The sequence below is a fragment of the Pezoporus occidentalis genome, unplaced genomic scaffold (assembly GCF_034315485.1).
Source record: "Pezoporus occidentalis ecotype Australia unplaced genomic scaffold, CSIRO_AGI_Poc_V1 ctg175, whole genome shotgun sequence".
Lineage (NCBI taxonomy): Eukaryota > Metazoa > Chordata > Aves > Psittaciformes > Psittacidae > Pezoporus > Pezoporus occidentalis.
The window spans coordinates 621761-638540 of NW_026913586.1; the positions used below are offsets into that span (position 1 = coordinate 621761).

General features: G+C 42.8%; 1 protein-coding gene across 4 annotated transcripts in view; it reads right to left on the reverse strand.

Annotated features, from left to right (window-relative positions):
• The window catches only part of COMMD1 (copper metabolism domain containing 1), a 79434-nt gene extending 62743 nt beyond the window's left edge, over positions 1–16691 (reverse strand). The window contains exon 1 of one of the 4 annotated variants that reach the window (XM_062614315.1): positions 16442–16691. In XM_062614315.1, the coding sequence (XP_062470299.1) occupies positions 16442–16636 (195 nt within the window). In that variant the 5' untranslated portion in view covers positions 16637–16691. Of the gene's footprint in view, positions 1–8228; positions 8360–16441 lie in introns of those variants that run through there. The other 3 variants (XM_062614317.1, XM_062614318.1, XM_062614316.1) reach the window with 3 other exon arrangements.
• Positions 16692–16780: the final 89 nt, after the last annotated feature.

A 16780-nucleotide genomic window follows, 5' to 3' on the forward strand; every position in this document is an offset into this window, starting at 1 on the left:
AGGACAAAGGAGGATGAAAGGTTGATTAAAATAGGCAGCCACCACTGAACCGCAACCTGAGCCATGTTCCCATGGTCAGATCATACTTCCTGCAAACCTGCTCTGCTAAGCTCAAAAGCAGTGGCTCCCCCACCCCAGAGCCATCCTAAAACCATCTTTAGCTGAAGGAAAATTGAAGATCATCAGGACTTTGCTGTCTGGACCTACTTAGAATGGTAGAATGGTTTGGGTTGGAAAGGACCTTAAGATCATCTAGTTCCAACCCCCCTCACACTTAACCATGTTGCTCAAGGCTCTGTGGAGCATTTACCACTTCTTTGGGCAAACCATTCCAGTGCCTCACCACCTTCACAGTAAAGAACTTCTTCCTTATATCTAACCTGAACTTCCCCTGTTTTAGTTTGAACCCGTTACCCCTTATCCTATCACTACAGTCTCTAATGAAGAGTCCCTCCCCAGCATCCTTATAGCCCCCTTCAGATACTGGAAGGCTGCTATGAGGTCTCCACGCAGCCTTCTCTTCTCCAGGCTGAACAGCCCCAACTTTCTCAGCCTGTCTTCATACAGGAGGTGCTCCAGTCCCCTGATCATCCTCATGGCCCTCCTCTGGACTTGTTCCAACAGTTCCATGTCCTTTTTATGTTGAGGACACCAGAACTGCACACAATACTCCAGGTGAGGTCTCACAAGAGCAGAGTAGAGGGGCAGGATCACCTCCTTCGACCTGCTGGTCACACTCCTTTTGATGCAGCCCAGGATACGGTTGGCTTTCTGGGCTGAGTGCATACTGCTGGCTAATGTTCAGTTTCTCATCGACCAACACCCCCAAGAACTTTTCTTAAAGACTCTGTCTAGGCCTTGTACTACTTACAGAACAAGAATAAATAAAAATTTGGGAATAAAACCCCAAAAGACAGAACGAGCCCACCCACTAATAACATTAGTCATAGCTAGATTTCTGAACAATGCCTGCACTCTCAGATTGTAAACAGACACTAAACGCTTGGATTTTAAGCGGTAAACATAAAAGAAAAAGCACTACTCCCCCCATTCTTGAATAATAGTTTCCAAACTACTTAAATTATTTAAAATAGAAAAAGGAAGAGATGTACAAGAAAAAAGGCAATGGAAAATGCTTCTTGGAGAGCACAGATAGCTGTTGGACAGACTAAAGGGAGATAAAACAAGGAACTGAAAAAATAAGGAAATGTTTTATTAATACCAAATATGCTTGCAACTTCAAGGGTCAAATAGAAAACTAAAAATCTATTTATATTGAAAATACAAATATCAATTGTCCATCCCGGCCTGTATTCAACCGAATTACAGCAAAAAAAACCCAAGCTTTGCTGTCAGTTTTCTCCCCACTTGAGTCAAATTCTTTGCTATGGTTCAGAGGCAAAGAAGTGTCTTGTTTCCAGTAGTTCTTAAACATGCAGCTGTGTCACAGACAAGTTTGAGAGGTTCAACCTTTTCCAAAACAAATGTGCAGACACATGTGCTCCCTGAACTCCCTTCGGCTGAAGCAAGTTGTCTTCTTGGAGAACATATAAATCCTGCAGGTGACATGCAGGATAAAACATTTTCTTCTTCAGTCCTCCTGAAGGAGCTGGATTCAGAAATAAGAACTCTCAACAGATGGAAGCCATTTAATGCTGTATTGCTAAAGACAGAGAGGAAAATAAAAGGCAGAGAGAAATCCAGATAGGATATAATAAATACCAGATGGTAAACTATAAAATTAAAAGAAAATGCAACAGAGGGAGTTAAAGCAGGAAGAGAGGAGACAGACATGGTGACAGTCCCGGAATTGGTGACATGACCTTAAGAGACCACGTGGTCAGCCTCTTTTTCTGCTCCTCTGTTCTCTCACAATACAGTAAATTAGAACTGTGTTTATCAGGTTTGTACAATCATTCTGGGAAAACGACTTGCTGTCGCAGCCACCGCTTCATGTTTAATCTCGTTTCACTTAGGAGAGTTAAAAATAGAAGTTGGAGCAGCTCATGTTTTGAAGGCACGTGGAAAAGAAGTTGTAGCCCTACCCTGAGCGCAGTAAATGGTGCAGACATTAGCAGAGCTTATTGGAGCTCTCTGCAGGCAGCATTCCTGTCAGTGAAACAGGCAAAGCACAAACTTGCTTTATGAGGAACCAAACACAGCAAACAGAACTAACATCATAAATTAATTTTCAATTTTACTCCATGTATCTTGTTTGCATCTTAACAGTTAATCATTAACTCAGCTCATTTCCCCCTTGGTTTACATTTGGACATCAGCTTCCTTTACAGCAATGCACAGATGCTCCAGCAGTGAACAACATGAGATACATGAGTCACACCCCTCAACTGTATGATGTCTTGCCATATAACGTTTTACAGCCAAATCCTGACTCCAGGCTCTGCCTTCCTTCCTTTCACAGCACTATATTGTACATTATTACCTGCACTATCATGGGCAATGGCTGGAGTTAGATTTTCCTACCTGGGAATAGAGGGGTTTCTGCACTCCTAGGCCAGGCTCACACCATGGCACATCACTGCCTTAGCCCATAACCCTGCAGACACATTCCACAGCAGCAAAGAATAAAGCAAGTAAAGGAAACAAGGCTACAGACCACACAATTTCAAGGGAAGCAAGCAAGAGCACCTTACCATCTGGTCATTCATCACCTATTTTGACAACTTGTGTTGCACATTTACAGGTTTGACAGGTGAGAGGTAAGCTTCCAGTCTCAGGATACCAGCCTGCAGATCTCATTTTTGATACAGATAAAATGGTTTTCCCTCTTGTCAGCTCAGTGAAATACAAAACATATTCCCCAAACCATCAGCAGCTATGGTGGTTGTTAACAGCTGAGACTTTATAAGAAGAAAGGAGTAGCAGGTCAAACTTCCCCATAGGCATCAAAACTGTTCTGTAAAGGTCCCTGCTCCATCCCCAGTGCTGGAAAACAACACCTGATCGGGAGCAAAGTCCAAATCAGGTTGCTCAGAATAAACCATCCCTCACTTTCCCATAAAGATGTAAGTACCATTTGCTGTGTCAAAAATGGTTACAAGTAAATGCAGTAAAAGTTGTTTTTGGAAAAAGAAAAAGAAAAACACAAAAAGAAACAAAAAGAAAGAGCCAAAACATCAATGTGAAAGTACCATCCAACAGAATTCCATTAAATATTAATGACTGCTTTAACTACCCCAGAGTTCTCTATTTCTATCAGGTTAGGCTCCTGATGAAATCATCCATCAGTAGAGCTGGCCAAGTAACTGGGTTTTCCAGCAAGCTCATAGGAACCACTCCACACCCCTGTGCATTCACAGACAACATGCATCGCTCTTGAAAGCTGCACATGCATGACAGTGGTCTGAAGAGCTCGTAGACACATACCACGAGTAAAAGGTATGTGGTGACCAATAAAATCTGTCTTTAGATTTCATCATCGCAGGCCTTAACCGAAAAGCTTCATTACTCAATTCCTCCAAGACACTGTGGCCCGTGCCATCAAAAATAGTTCAGTTAGATGCGCGTATTTGTTTACAAGGAGGCATGTCCAGTAACAGATGGGGAAAGAGTCCTTCTGCCAAGTTGCATCAGCCTTTGGGCTCCTTTGGCTTCTCAAGAGAGGACCATCTTAGAGGTCTCAAGAGGTCTGAAGTGCAGCATAACAACCTCGAGCCTCCTGAGGACTCATCAGTAAAGTACAGCTCCAGCTACCCATGCATCCCACATGTAACACTGGAGAACAAACCTTGAGGCCACTCTGGAAGACTCCAACCAGGCTCAGAACCATCATCTTCATCCCAGGCAATGTATAAAAACTAGAGTCTGTCACTGAATGGTGTTAGAAGGGCAGTTGTTTCTGCCCTCTGTTCTTACCTCTGCATTCTCTGTAAACATGTATATGTGAGCACCATATGAATATCTGACCATCATAGCAGCCTTCCAGTATCTGAAGGTGGCCTACAAGGATTCCGGAGAGTGACTCTTTTATCAGGGACTGTAGCATTAGGACAAGCGGTAATGGGTTTAAACTAAAAGGGGGAAGTTCAGGTTAGATGTAAGGAAGAAGTTCTTCCTTGTGAGGGTGGTGAGGCTCTGGAACAGGCTGCCCAAAGAAGTGGTGACTGGTCCATCTCCAGCACTGTTTAATGCCAGGTTGGACAGAGCCTGGAGTGACAAGCTCTGGTGTGAGGTGTCCCTACCCATGGCAGGGGTATGGAACTAGATGATCCTAAGGTCCTTTCCAACCCAAACCATTCTATGATTCTATCTACTAAACTAATAGCACACTGCTTAAATGTGCCATTTCTACTTCTACAGAAAAAGGGAGTTATGAGTATTTTGTTCAGAAGAGGCAAAAATTGAGTTTAATGAAAAACACAAAAGAAATCACAAATTACTCAATTGCATACAATATTTGTACCATATTTCACTATGTAAAACTGCAGGGTACTTATACGAACAGCTTGTTCTTGTTAGAACAGAATATAAACTACTTTTGAACCTCAAATGGCAAAAAGAGTATAAGAGAACAGCGCATCTGATGCGACAGTCTGAAGAGAGACAACAGAGCCATGTGCAAATGTCAGACAAGGAGTAAAAATGTGTTGCTTACTTGCCTTTTACACAGATACTACTTAAGTGTCAGCGTCTATCTTCAGAACGTGTTTCATAATCCTGGCATCATGGTTTATAGAGACTATAAGGAAAGAAAAAAACTACCCACCAAGCTGAGGTAGGAATCTTTTGGCAGAGATCCCAAAAAATCTTAAGCAGAAAAAATCTAACCTTATTTGGAAAAAAACACAGAATTTCACTCAAACTGTATTTGTATTGCCACTTCTTATTGTTAGAGGAGAGATGAAAAATGTGCTTTCAGAAATATATTAACATATGCAAAGGGAGATAATTTCAAAAGCATTTTAAAAAATTATTAGAAAAACACTTAAGTCTAAAAATTGTTTGTACAAGTTGGCTCTTATTTCACATTTGCTCTGCACAGTATGTTTTAGGTCTTCTTTCAGTGAGATTCTGTTGTAATTTATTTTTACTTATGTGGAATCACACATAAACCAGCATTGTTAAGAGGTAAATATAGAAGATGGCAAAGAATTAGAGGGATTAAAAAAAACATGTTCCAGAATCACTGTCACCTTTAGAATAGCAACACACAGTCCTTAAGGACAGCAGATAAACAGATACCGAACTCCACAGGGAGCTGGGAAGGAGGAGGTAGTCACAAGCTTGCTATACAACTATAAAACTACCAACATCCTATGAGATGGAGTATGCTGATTTAGATCTTTGGCTATCAGCTATAAACCGTAAATGGCTATCAGCTCATGCACCGTAAACAAAGTAGTAAGAAAAATAGTTTGGTTTTCCCAATAATGAGCTCCTAATCCTTCACAATGGAGGCCATCCATAGAATCACAGAATGGTTTGTGTTGGAAGGGACCTTCAAAGCTCATCTAGTTCGATCCCCCTACAAGGAGCAGGGACATCTTAAACTAGATCAGGTTGCCCAGAAACACATTAGTTTGGTCTTGAATGTCTCCTTGAATGTCTCATTCACCACCCCTCTGTGCAACCCGTGCCAGTCAGTTCTGACTTACTCCACATATTAAACACTTTTTAAAGTTACGGAAAAGAATACATTTACAATGATAAACACAGAATTAAAAAATAGGATACCTTAGGCTCTGCCTTCAAAGAAAGTCACTTAATCTTTTTCTGAAGTCAGTGATCATCTAGGGGTGAACTTTGAGCCCTCTCAGTAAGTTGCAGCCAACACTTCCTGCCCAAGCGAGGCGCACAGGGAATCGAACCACCCGTTCAGACAGCAGATCAAGCTGCCAGAGGTTCTTACATGACAACTTCTGCCCCATTAGGCTCAATGACTAAAACATCAATGAACAAAAGACTTCAAGTAACAACTGCAGCAAATATGAAAATCAACATCATCCAAACATGTTGAAAAGTTCAAATCTCCATCACCTTGGTCACCAGACTAGAAGAAATCCAGAGAATACAAGCTGCAAAATGGAATTAATTGTAGTCACACAGCATTTTCACCATTCTTAAGATTTTGGTATTGTCAGCTTGGTTTTTAAAATAGAATCATAGAATAGTTAGGGTTGGAAAGAACCTTAAGATCATCAAGTTCCAACCCCCCTGCCATGGGCAGGGACACCTCACACTAAACCATATCACCCAAGGCCACGTCCAACCTGGTCTTGAACACCAGCAGGGATGGAGCATTCACAACCTCCCTTGGCAACCCATTCCAGTGCCTCACCACCCTAACAGGAAAGAATTTCCTCCTTATATCCAGTCTAAACTTCCCCTGTTTAAGTTTTAACCCATTACCCCTTGTCCTGTCACTACAGTCCCTATCGAAGAGTCCCTCCCCAGCATCCTTATAGGCCCCCTTCAGATACTGGAAGGCTGCTATGAGGTCTCCACGCAGCCTTCTCTTCTCCAGGCTGAACAGCCCCAACTTCCTCAGTCTGCCTTCATATGGGAGGTGCTCCAGTCCCCTGATCATCCTCGTGGCCCTTCTCTGGACTTGTTCCAACAGTTCCATGTCCTTTTTATGTTGAGGACACCAGAACTGCACACAATACTCCAGGTGAGGTCTCACAAGAGCAGAGCAGAGGGGCAGGATCACCTCCTTTGACCTGCTGGTCACGCTCCTTTTGATGCGGCCCAGGATACGGTTGGCTTTCTGGGCTGCAAGCGCACACTGAAGCCAACTCATGTTCATTTTCTCATCAACCAACACCCCCAAGTCCTTCTCCACAGGGCTGCTCTGAATCTCTTCTCTGCCCAACCTGTAGCTGTGCCTGGGATTGCTCCCACCCAGGTGTAGGACCTTGCACTTGGCATGGTTAAACTTCATCAGGTTGGCATCAGCCCACCTCACAAGCGTGTCAAGGTCCCTCTGGATGGCATTCCTTCCCTCCAGCGTATCAACCGAACCACACAGCTTGGTGTCATCAGCAAACTTGCTGAGGGCGCACTCAATCCCACTGTCCATGTCAGCGACAAAGATGTTGAATCAGATCAGTCCCAACACCGATCCCTGAGGGACACCACTCGTTACTGGTCTCCAGCTGGACATTGAGCCATTGACCACAACTCTTTGTGTGTGGCCATCCAGCCACTTCTTTATCCACGGAGTGGTCCATCCATCAAATTGATGTCTCTCCAATTTAGAGACAAGGATGTCGTGTGGGACAGTGTCGAACGCTTTACACAAGTCCAGGTAGATGACATCAACTGCTCTACCCCTGTCCATCAGTTCTGTAGCCCCATCATAGAAGGCCACCAAATTGGTCAGGCAGGATTTCCCCTTAGTGAAGCACCTTGCTGTTTTTCATGTGCCTTAGCATGACTTCCAGGAGAATCTGCTCCAAGATTTTGGCAGGCACAGAGGTGAGACTGACTGGTCTGTAGTTCCCTGGGTCATCCATTTTCCCCTTCTTGAAAATGGGGGCTATATATCCCCCGGTCGTCAGGAACTTCACCTGACTGCCATGATTTCTCAAATATGATGGCCAGCAGCTTAGCAACTTCATTTGCCAGCTCCTTCAGAACCTGCGGATGGATTTCATCAGGCTTGTGCACATTCAGATTTTTAAGATGGTCTCGAACCAGTTCCTCTCCTACAGTGGGCACAAGGTCTTCATTCTCACAGTCCCTGTGTCTGCCTTCCAGGACTTGGGTGGTGTGGTCAGAGCCTTTGCCAGTGAAGACCGAGGCAAGGAAGTCATTCAGAACCTCAGCCTTCTCCAAATCCTGTGTAGCTAGCTCTCCCAAGAGCTTCCTGAGGGGGCCTATGTTCTCCCTAGTCTGTTGGATATACTGCATCCAAATGCTACAAACCAGTACAGTAGAAAAACTAACATACATTATCCCAAGCCAGCAGCTGCTAAGCATTACTGGGAATGGAAAATTTCAGCTTAAAAAGAGGCTGATTTATGTCATCCAAATTTCCTTTCATACACTAGCTGTGAACTTCAGTGGCTAAAGTGAATGCCACAGCTCTGCATCACTGATAGGGTGTTGGTTATTTAGCACATTAACACATCTTTCCTGTTGCTCTCTTCTTGGTCTGAATTGTGAAATGAGGATGTATATCTTAGCAGAAGAAATTATGCTCACTCCAATTTAAAGGCTCCATTGACTAGTCTTTTTTCACATGCAATGAAACAAAATGTATGTACCTTTGAAGAAAGCAAGAAGTCTATTATCACCCCAGCTGTAGGCAGCCTCATGTGACACCAGCAAGGCTGGAGTAAGAATTTCTACTCCATTGCCAATATCAATACTCTCCTGGAGCAAGCAAGCACTAATCTTCCGTCACACCAGTTGTAACAGACACAATTTCAAAAGTATCATGTAATAAACAATATCATTTCAGTGTACAGGCTTCCTTTCCTTTTAGCCACTCTTTATACATCAAATCAAAGAAGGGACATCTCACATTCTCCCCTTTTCATAGGCCATATCTCAAGAGAAAAAACAATTCATACTAGTCCAGAAAATCACTACTGCTGAGATGATGGCAGTGAACTTCATTACCTTCTCCAGCATTTCCCACACACTTTGGGAAACAGGGAACGGAGCATTAGCGTTACTGTAATAAATACATGAAACTACACATGAAGCCTAAGGGAGTCTTCTTCCCTTTTCAAATATACTCCGTACAGCATGTGCTTGATAAATACTAATTAAGCATAGTAGAAGCATTTAATTTGTAGTAATGAACTTCAAAGGCAAGATCCAACTCCCTTGTCTTCACGATACTCTTGGTATGGTCAAGAGAAACTCTGCAGGGACCAGAGTGGACTAATGAATTTCAGCATAACCAATATACTTGCCTTTCTGTGCATGTGTGCAAACACATGAATATACTCCTATGCTAATCACATACTTGTGTATATGGAACTTCTGTTCACCATACCTGTGTGGAGTGGGTTTTTTGAGAAACAGAGTGCATCCAAAACTTGATGGTGTTATTAATGATGAAAATACTACTTACTGACAGAAGTTCTACAAATGCAACAAAGTGAGCCACATGGCAAAGGGAAATCAACAGCATACAAAACATGAGGACCATCAAGGAATACAACTTTCTCAGCAGCAGGCTGTTGTGGAAGCCATTAACAATTAGCTGATTTTCAGTAGGGCATTTCAAAACTAAGAGGTAATGCAGAGTCATCATGACCATGAAGAGCTGCCACTGATCTGCCTGCTCTAGACGCAGATAGGGAGGGCAGTCCCCTCCTCTGCAACTGGGACAAATTTCTACTTGCAGAGATACTATCAACACTGTAATTGAGGAAAAACGCAGAGAGAGAGACTCTCATTTGGGCAATAGGGAGTCTACCACACCTATTACACACCAGTGACGCAGGTCTACCGACTTATTTTGATTTACCACTTTTCCATTGACAAGAGCATAAAAAAATAATATGAGAGGAAAGGTCAAGTAAACCATAAAACGTAAGGTAAGCCATTTGCACTAAAGTGACACAGCTACAGCATAAGAGCACTTTATGTTCTCAAATGAAATGGGTCTTAGATTGATCTTGTTAAGTAAATAACCTTTCCCCTGTCTCACACTTGAGTTACAGAAAATACTACTAATTAAATGAATGATGTTATAATAGTGGGAGTCCTCCTGCTTGTGCCTGCCTTCAGGATTTGCACTTGTAGTGGCACATCAGTAGGAAGACTACTAGGTTTGTCATATGGAGGCGCAGATTCCTCCCTCATACCCCATTGTTTAATGACAGTCCACTTCATTCCACTCATGGTGCAGAATACCATCACCTCTGCATCCCACAGCTCTTGACTCCACCTGCTATATAGCTCTTCAATAATTCCAATAGCAATGAAAGCAGTATTGCAAATACAATAGGCTTTAACAAACACCAACTTTCATAACTGGAGAAATCACAGGAAAAGGAGCATTAAAAAAATCCAGAACAATGCAGGTACATTGCTCTTCCTAGTTAGGTTGTGTGTGACACACACACTAAATTGCTGCTCTAGGCAGCAAAGCACTGATCTTACTGCTCCTGTCAATGTTCTTCAACCATGTAACATCCTGCAGCCAACCCTCCTCTCCAGTTCATTCTTTTGAAGAATTTTCCCCCTCCACTTTATGCTGTTCCTACAACTGGCAGTTGCACTAATCCTTATGTGAACTGACTGCACATACACATACCTAAAACCTAAAATAACCCAAATCGGAAGCACTAATAAGAACACTTCAGGTCAGTATCCATGAACATTTTCATGGCTGCAATAAAGCACATTCAAGTAAACATTCCATTTGCTACCCTCCTAAGATGATGCTGAAGTACAGCAAAAAAAGCAGTAACTGTGCTTATATACACAGGAGAGAAAATGCAGAGGTGCAGTCCAGCTTTGTTAAAATTAGTGAGCTATATGACAGTGATATTTCACTAAATTAGAGAGTATATTTGTTATGTAGTTGTTCCAGGCAAACATCAATTGAGACAATAATTTTCCTATGTATGGCCAATTGTAACACTGTAGACATACCCCCCTCCCCTCCCAAAATTCTGCATGCAGTTATTGTTAGTTTATTTTTGCCTAACCCAATAACAAATAGAATTATTCATAATAAGCACAGTCATTCACTGGAATGAAAGTTATAACACTATGAAAGATTCGTATTTGGCCAGAAAGCACCTCATATTGACACAGCACTTGCTGATACTGCTTTGTGAGCAACTTGTTACCTTTTACCCAAATCCAGAAGAATGAGCATGCTTATGGAGTTATCTTTCTAGTCAGTAGATGGAGGCACAACTGCAATTCTAAATGGCAGAAAACAAGCAGTCTCTCCTATCAACTCTTCCCAAATGATTTTGTACCAGTCTTTGGACTGAGGCTGTTCTGCTTCTCAGCCTGCAGAAGCTTGGACAACTGCAAAGCACCAAGAGCTCACGACTCAGCTCACATACTTGAGGAATCACAAGCTATCTGGGGAGAGGCAAGAATGACAGCTCTTCCCTTAATAGAAAATGCAAGAAGTCATTTATTTTCCACCAGTGGCTGTCAGCAGAAATCCTGCTGAAGGCCTTTATCCTCCACAACAGGGTGAACCCTGTGACTGTTTTCCTGCTCTGACTTTTCACAGATCCATTTTATGAAGAGCAAACAGCCTCTTCCTTCTCAAGCAGAAACAGTGATGCTTTGGGACCTCCTTTCTAGGTAACAACAGCAACTTCAGAGGAAAGGACTGCAGTCCCTATCAGGAAACGGACAGTCTTTAGGGACAACACAGGATAACAGCACTAGGCAGCTTCCAAAGCACCCACAGTTTGCACAGGTGAGTCCAGAGCATTTTACACACCGAGCACTTTTATCCACTAGTGTCATCAAGTTTTCCCCCACAAGCCTTTGGATTAGATTTTGATCAAAAGCTTTCTTATTCAATAGATTTTCATCAAAGGCATGAAGAAAAGTAATCACTAGAAATAGCTGGGCATTCCACAACATAGAAATAGCTATGAGATGGGATTTGAATACACTATGTGTGCCAGTGGCTAAGCAGAGCCAAATAATGTTGGTTACCATCAGCCTCTTGGCTGAAAAACAGTGAAATTAAACATCTGTCATCAGAAAAGTCTAGTAGAAATACCAGCATGGTTCCTAATGAAAGCCACCAATGGAAGAGAGCTAGTGAATGTTATAAAGTCTATACATAGAGTTCAGGTGCATTTTACATGATGGATATCAAGCTCTTGGTTCTCATATATCACTCGCATAGAGCCTGATTAATATTTTTACCAATAAGTGCCAGTATTTGTTATTGCAGATGGTGGCACCCTCAGTATTTCTGAAAATAAACACGTGCAAATCAAATATAATAAAATATTTAGACTCCTCACACTGCAATTTTTATTGTCATTTAGCCAACGTACAGTTTGTTCTGAGGCAGAAGAGCGAACCAGGACACTTCCAACAAAGCAGCAACTGAATCGTGTTCAGTAAATCCAATAGCCTGCTGCCACCAAAAGGAAAACAGTAGAATTACTCCAGATGTAAAGTAACTATTACCAGTGGAATACAGTTAACTAAACATACGAAAAGAGAAGACAAATTTAGTATTTTAGTCAGGATGATGAAGTCTTTAAAAACAAAAAAAGCTGGGGATAAGAATTTCTAAAAGCTGATCTACAATCTCCTTCAGTTTCTCAATATTTTGCCACCTTATGGGACAGAAGGCTGGGTATGAAGGTAAAGAACAACTGACAGAACATTAAACTGGTACAGTTCTCCAGGGCCAGCCTTCCTAGGGCTCTGATCTACCTTCCACGATATGCCACACCAGAAGTGAGATTTAATAGTGAGAAGTAAATTTAATAAGGTAACATGACTTCTCTCCAAAATAAATTCAGCATTTTAGAGGTCAAATGATTCATGTAAATTCAGCAGATCTATGGGCAGGCTGTAAGAAGCAGATCATAACATCGTTTATAAATACAAACCCAGGACTAGTCAATACACAAACAAGGGGGAAAGAAACATTTAAATGGTTATTGCTGCAATAAATATGATATGCTTTTGTGGCTCTTCTTCATCTCAATACTTCTCCCAGGTGCCATGCTTTGCACAGGTGGAACACAGGAGGGTACAGGAAAAGTCCTTCACCTTGTTTATACTCAGATCTAATACAACCAAGTGGTTGATTTATAGTACAGATTTATGATTACTACTTAGAAGATATGAAGTACTACAGCAATTAATTCACAAGGGTAATGAATGCCTCTGCTTCTAACTATCAAGAAGATGGGTATCAGAGAAAAAAATCCTCAAGAGACAGGCAGAAGGCATTATTCATCTCATTCAATTTAGGTGCTTACATTCCCTTGGAAATCAACAGAACACAGTACAAGACATCAAATTCTTTCCAGATTGGCCATACAAAGGACCTGGGCTTCTAAAGGAGGTGTTTGAAGCCAAACAGCATGGCTACCTCCTGAAAGAATGTATTTGACGCAACCAGGTATTATCATCAATGGAGACAGAAAAGCTACCTGTTGCCTTCTGAAGTTCAGATAAGATCACTGCACACAAGGAAAATGGCTGCATAAACAAGTACTCTGACTTTCTATTGTCTATTTCTGCTATTTGCTCCCTTTTCTCCACTATCCAGAGGAGGAACAGAAAAATAAAACCACATAAAGATAACATTTTAATCATGCAGATTTTTCACAATGAAATATCAAGACTTGGAATAAATTTGCTCCAAAACTCATGTGACAATTGACAAGGAAGGGACAAAACAAATCTCTGAGTGGAGCTTGCTCCTCCAGCATCCAAGATGTGTGTCCAAATACTGAGATGTTATAAACACAGAGGAACACTTTTGAAGTTTGCTGTTGTCAACAAATACAATATAACGCCACCTCCCACATAGTTAAATTCAGAGAGATACTAGAAGTGTTCCAGGCAACTCCCTAAAGCATGCAAGTATGTGTGTGGTAGTTCTCAGTTACTTGAAGATTTGGTTAAGCAACTGGTAGGGCCAAGATGGCACTTCCCCTGCACATCCTTCAAACAAAAGAGAACAGCTCGCACTGTATCTGTGTGACCTCTATGTCATAGCTTCAGAAGAGCCAGTTTATGCAAGAGGCAGAGATTTGTAGGCTAGCTGTAAGAACTAAAAAGAGGGTATCAAAAATACTAGCCAAGGCAACGGTTTTTCCTACTAGGTAGATGGAGGAAGAGGAAAACATGTTTAAGCCTTCCTACTTTCAAAGTACAACACTAATATCAACCTTTCCCTCACAAACTAAGAGCTGTGAAAGAGGAAGGGCCCTCAAACTGACCAGAAAGCCAAGAGATTTTTTTAGAATGCTCTAGAACAGAGGTCCTGAAAATACCCACAGGAATTAAAGTGTTACATCCTTTAAGTCACCCAATCCACAATATTTGACTTGAAGCTGTGTCTGTAAATGTAGTTGGTGTATTGCTTAGCTCGGAACTTCAGCTTTAAAGTGCGTTGAACATAAACTTTGGTTATATCCCAGGAATTTCATTCATAAGATGAGAAGAGTGGTGGCAATAAAGACCATGAGATGAACCTGACAATAGTGAGATGATGCTTTGTTATTTATGAATACGAATTTATGTTGGAAGGCATGACCCTGAAGACCACAACTGTTACCAGTTTTGGTTCTTAAAGCAGCACACAGGGAATGTGATATCCTCTCCCCAACACATTGCCATCCTCCTAAGCTATATGTCTATGTTACAGAAATGGGTAAATATTGAATACTTTGAATCATCTGTGCTTTCTGGGGCCTGAATTTATGTTATCTCCAGAATATGACAGCTCAACAGTGCTTGAATAAGAGTTGTATTTGAAACCTAAATTTCTCTAGCTATTTCCTGTAAATGTGGTACTCTCTTTTCTTCTGGCCTCAAACACACCGCATTGGCCGAGCAGCTATGACATTTCAGCGATGGCTAAAGAGCCACCCACTTCTGCAAGCAGAAAAACAAACCTATATAGTTTGGAGATCATTCACATGAAGTCAATATTCATCTAAAGTTACTATACGGCAGTAATGCACTGAAATAACTAGAAAAATACTAATTGTGTTTCTTATCTGCCCCATCTCCCACAGGTAAGTCAAAGGCACCTCAAAAAAAGCACCAAGAAGGCCAGGTGAGGAAAAAGGTATACCTATCAGGTCTAAAAAATTACTACCAAAATGGGAGAATGGATGACAAAGTAAAATTTGGCTTGGGGAGATTTAGCAAAGAAACTGATTTTTAAATTAACACAAAAAATGAATACAGAATTGATTAGGAATCTACAACAAAGCACTGACGTATCAGATAGAATACATGGGGAGAATCCTAGAATCCCAGGTTGGAAGAGACATCAAGGACCATCCAGTCCAACATTTCCTGGCAAAGCATGATCTAGACTGCTGCGCAGAGCACCCTGTCCAGCTGCATCTTAAAAGCATCCAGTACTAGGGAAGTCACCACTTCCCTAGGGAAGCCATTCCAAACAGTCAAACCCCCTCATTTTGGCCATAACATACTTCCCCACTGGCATACTACATCTTGCAGAACACACACCAGATCTGACTGCTCTGCTCACCACAGCGGCTGTCTGCAGGCATGTGTGACAGTAACCAAATATCAGATTGAAGTGGCACATTTCACATATGCAGTTTCTTACCTGCCACGAAGAGGGAGACTGCTGCTAACAGCGCTGTGGGCACAACCTAATGATGAGAGACTGAGCTGCATTCTCTGCTGAATCTTGTGACACTGGTCATTTAAAGCAGCAGTTAATATCATCTGCTGGGCTAACCTGCAAGTCTACACTAACACACTGATTCCTGAGAACAAGACAGCAATAAAAGGGGGTTGGGGGTTGAAGACACTTTATAGTGATTTTTCTTTTAAACGACACATACTTACTTACTTACTTTTGACCTTGTAACAAATAAGAACACAGATAAAAGCAAGAAAATTCAATTCCTTTTAAAATTTCCAGCATTTTTTTCCATCATATAGACTAACGCAAGGTAATCCTGAGGATTCTTTCCAGTAATTTAAAAGATGACCTTCAGCAACATAAATAGCATGCAGTAAAAATAACGTGCAGTGACCGAGAAAGCAAAGCAGGCAAGCATGTTGCTTTACTTGTAAGCAAAATACGACACTTTAAAAAGGGATAAAGCTCGCTGCTGGCTTGGGCGTAAAAAATTACCCAGCCAGAACTATGTTACAACGTTTAGATACACTTTTTCCTCCCCAAAAACCTGCCAGGCTGATACAACCTGCGAACATCCGCGGATTTAACCACCAGGTGGCAGCGGCCATTCAGGTATTTGTTAGCTGGAGGCTCCCTGTGCCACACTGAGCTGTGAGAACTATACCGCGCTGTTCTCTAGAACAGAGAGCAAAAACATCCATTCCAAGGGAAAATCCCTTTCTCTCTACACAAAGCCAAATCTGTTTGCTGTTTAAAGCAGCTTGCTTCGCAATTGGTGATGCTTCTCCTAAAACGCAGTTTCCTTGTAAGAAATACCTGAACAGCAGCTCTTCGCAGGAAGTTCTCAAGTACCGCTACTTCCATAAGCATAAACCCAAGAGCCTCCTTTACCTCAACAGAGCGCTGGGCTGGTGGGCTCCTGCTTCTGAGGAGACGCCTCCACGACACCGGGAGCTCACCACGGCATGCAAGGGAAGGGACGGAGCCAAAAGCTTCACCTGCTACTGAGGGCGACCGGCTTCACGCCGCGGCAGCACCCCCGGCCCCGGCTGCAGCCAGAGCCGCACAGCGGGGAAGGATGCTGGTCGCTGTGCGGAGAGGCCCCCCCGGACCGGGGTTCCCTCCCTTCAGAGCCGCGCCGCCCGCACCCGGTACCTGGAGGAGGCCGCCCATCTTGGCGTGCAGGGCGCGGAACTCCTCCGGCGGCGCCTCGGGGTAGAGCTGCCCGCGCAGCAGATCCTCCGTGATGTCCGCGTTGCCGCAGTAGGCGGCCTGGGCGATGCCGCTGAGGAGCGCGCTCAGCGGCTTCGAGCCCTCGGGCGGCGGCTGAGGCGGCTCCGGCGCCGCCATCGTGAGGAGGGCGGAGGCACCGCCCGCCAGTACGGCGGCCGCGCAGGGACAATCCCCGCCGCCCTACCGAGTCTTCTTCTCGGGGTGAGGCGGATCGTGCCCTTAGCAAGGCAATCGTAAGCACCGAGTACCCAACACGCAAAC